Here is a 3,066-nt window from a genome sequence, read left to right on the forward strand (position 1 = left end):
ATAGTAGTATTATTTAATGAGAATATTTTTAAACTCTTATCTTTTAAATTATTTTAAAAAAAATATATCAAAATGTATCATAATATAAATTATTTATCATAGATTTATATATTAACAGTTTATTTTTAAAAAAAAATAATGAAATTCAAGTTATATTTAAAAATATTGAAAATGACAAACTGAAGGTGTTAAGAGGTTAGGAAATATTTATAAAAATGATTTTGTTGAAGAAAAACAACTGAAAATATTTTCTTGAAGAATGGCAACTAAGAATGCTATTGTTCAACATAGTTATTTTAATTTATATACAATATATAAAATATTATAACTTTACTTATATAAAATAAACATTTATTTTATTTTATGTACTATACATGTTAAAATACTACTAGTTATTATGTAAGTCTAGATTGTATTGCTGATTATATTTTGAAGGAAATGAAATAAGTCTTTTGATTTCAAAAAGGGTAATTCTAGATTGATTCAGAGAAAAAGATAATTCTAGATTACGTATCTATAGTTGCGTCCACTCTATATGTGATATTAAAAAGTACAAATAATAATAATAAAGTAAATTTCATGTAATGATTAATTAACATGTGAAACTACTTAAGTCTAAATTTGATTTTAGATTAATTTTTATATATTCAATTTCACATAAAAAATTTTAAACTCATAAGTGAATTAAAGTCAGAAGTTTCATGAAGATCAGAATATATTTTAAAATTCAAAAATATTTACATGATATTTACTAATAAGATTAACTTTATATTAATAACCAAAATCAAACTCACATTTTTTTCATAGGATATCTAATCATTCCTTAGCTGATGAATCAATCTTTGTATACAAAATCAAATTTTCTAAAAATTTGTCCTAACATAGACTTAATAATTTATATGTAAATGTCATATTTGTAATTTCCTCTAATCTTGGTGGCAACTACCTATCCCCCCAATCATGCAATTTCTAAAAAAAATCACAATTTTGAACGGTCTTGATGCAGGTAGTTTCAGCCAATAGATTCACTCTCACGGATTCCTTGAACCAAACCTGCCGCTGATTGTTTATTTCTCTCTTTCCATTCCAAATTAACAAACCGTCTCTTCTTCCTCCTAACCTCCTTATATATAAAACCATCTATTCCCACTTTCTTCTCCACTCCCTCTTCTTCTCTTCTTCCCCCAACAAACTAAACCAAACCAAACCATACCATTAAGAAACAACACATCTATCTCAGTCCCCAAACCAAGAAACCCTAAATTAAATTCATGTGCTCCTCCGGGTCTACCAGTGCTGCACCAACAAGACCTTGTTACTTGGAACAAGGCCACGGCTTGGCTTCCTTAAAACACATGGATGCGTGTCATAATCGTGCCAACAACTTTGTCTCTAGGTCCATGACCATGGGTTACGGCACTTCCTACCACAGAACTAGTTTAAGGAACAACAACAACAACAACAACAACAACGTTTCTGTTTCTTCACCAAGATCTGCGAGATTCTACGACGCCAGATTCGAAGATCAACACCACCCCCACTTCCTCTCCGCTTGTTTCCTCTGCAAAAAATCTCTCGGGGACAATAGAGACATCTTCATGTATAGGTCAGTCACCCTCAACAACGCAAAAATTCAATTTTTTTTTTCTTTTTTACAAAAACACTTCCTTTATGTTTTTTTAAGATACCCTTTTGGTTAAGAATTATAGATCTGATTTGGGTTTGAATTGTTTGTTGCAGAGGGGACACACCGTTTTGTAGCGAAGAGTGCAGGCAAGAGCAGATTGAGATAGACGAAGCCAAAGAGAAGAATAGGAACCTTTCTTCATCGATGAAAGCTTTAAGGAACAAGGAGCAGAGAAATAATAATAATAAATCCACGTCGCCAAACAAGGCGCAACAAGACTACTCGTTCCGTACGGGGGCAGTTGCGGCGGCGTAGGGTACAAGTACAACGTAGGATTCCTCGAGAGAGGAACCAACAAATGAACGAACGGAACTGAGGGCAGTGTTCCCGGAAAAGGAAAGAAAACATTTTTAGAAAAGAAGAAAAAAAAAGTGTGACTGAAAAGGAAAGTAAACAAAGGGAAGTTAAGTTGCGAGCTTTGGTTTACTTCTCTTCTTTTTTTTCTTTCTTTCTTTCTTTCCACGAACAAAGGGTCTCAAAGAGAAAGGGGAATTTTGTGAGCTGTGAATGGTATACGTGTGGCAAAGTGTGTGTGCTTACAACAGTGGGAGATTCTCTCTGCCAAATGACTCAAAATTTTCGGGTTTGCTTTTTTTTTTTTCTTTTTCTTTTATTTTTTATGGGGATCAAATTTGGTTTTGTTTCCTTTTGTATATCACCCTACCTCGTTGAGTTATAGTGGTTGTGCTAATAGTTTCAGTTTTTCAAAAAACGGAAACTGAATACAATGGAAATTTTCTCTACTTCGATGTTCTTTGTCCTTTTCTTTATGGGATTTTAATGTTCGGGTTAATTGGGTCGTCTTTGATTTTAATTAGGTTAGGAAACTTGGCCCTCTCTTTTACCGGGCCTTCTTTGATTTCCCAAACATTAGGTCTCCATTTGGTTTATTTTTCTGATATAACATCAAAGTTTACTTATAAATATTAAATAAGGTAGTAAATTTATCTCTAAGTGCATTTAAGAGTTTAACAGGTTTATATTAAGGGTATGTTCGGTTGGGTAGATTTTGTGTGTGTGAACTGGGTAGATGGAAAATAGAAAAAAAATTGATAGAAAATTTTAAATCAGCAAAAAAATAGAAAGGAAATTGTTGAATTTTTGTTTTTAATCAACTAAATATATTATAAAAGTTTACTAGGTATGTATGTATTTGTAAGAAAAAAATGTACACTTCTATATAATTTTTAAAATAATTATTATAAAAATCAATAAATTTATTATTAATAATGTTTTGTACTTTAAAATATATATTCAAGACATTTGTTCATAAATACTTTAAGGCATAAATGATAAATTTAATAAAAAAATATTTTTTATTTCTTGAAAATGGAAGTATTGCATTATTTTTTCAAAAAGTATTTCGAGATCTTTTTTAT

At 30.3% G+C, this 3,066-nt stretch overlaps 1 protein-coding gene across 1 annotated transcript; it reads left to right on the plus strand.

Annotated features, from left to right (window-relative positions):
- The first annotated feature begins 1,117 nt into the window (after window positions 1-1,117).
- On the plus strand, window positions 1,118-2,440 carry LOC100306427 (FCS-like zinc finger). The gene is made up of 2 exons (NM_001369235.1): window positions 1,118-1,606; window positions 1,741-2,440. The coding sequence occupies exons 1-2, from the start codon at window positions 1,272-1,274 to the stop codon at window positions 1,940-1,942; spliced, it is 537 nt and encodes a 178-aa protein (NP_001356164.1). The 5' UTR covers window positions 1,118-1,271; the 3' UTR covers window positions 1,943-2,440.
- Window positions 2,441-3,066: the final 626 nt, after the last annotated feature.

Source organism: Glycine max, chromosome 17 (genome assembly GCF_000004515.6).
Source record: "Glycine max cultivar Williams 82 chromosome 17, Glycine_max_v4.0, whole genome shotgun sequence".
Classification (NCBI taxonomy): domain Eukaryota; kingdom Viridiplantae; phylum Streptophyta; class Magnoliopsida; order Fabales; family Fabaceae; genus Glycine; species Glycine max.

Excerpts from the sequence above, each read along its gene's own strand:
- LOC100306427 (NM_001369235.1), top strand. The coding sequence starts at position 1,272 with ATGTGCTCCTCCGGGTCTACCAGTGCTGCACCAACAAGACCTTGTTAC. Across the intron at positions 1,607-1,740 it reads AGAGACATCTTCATGTATAG|AGGGGACACACCGTTTTGTA; the intron begins GTCAGTCACCCT and ends TGTTTGTTGCAG.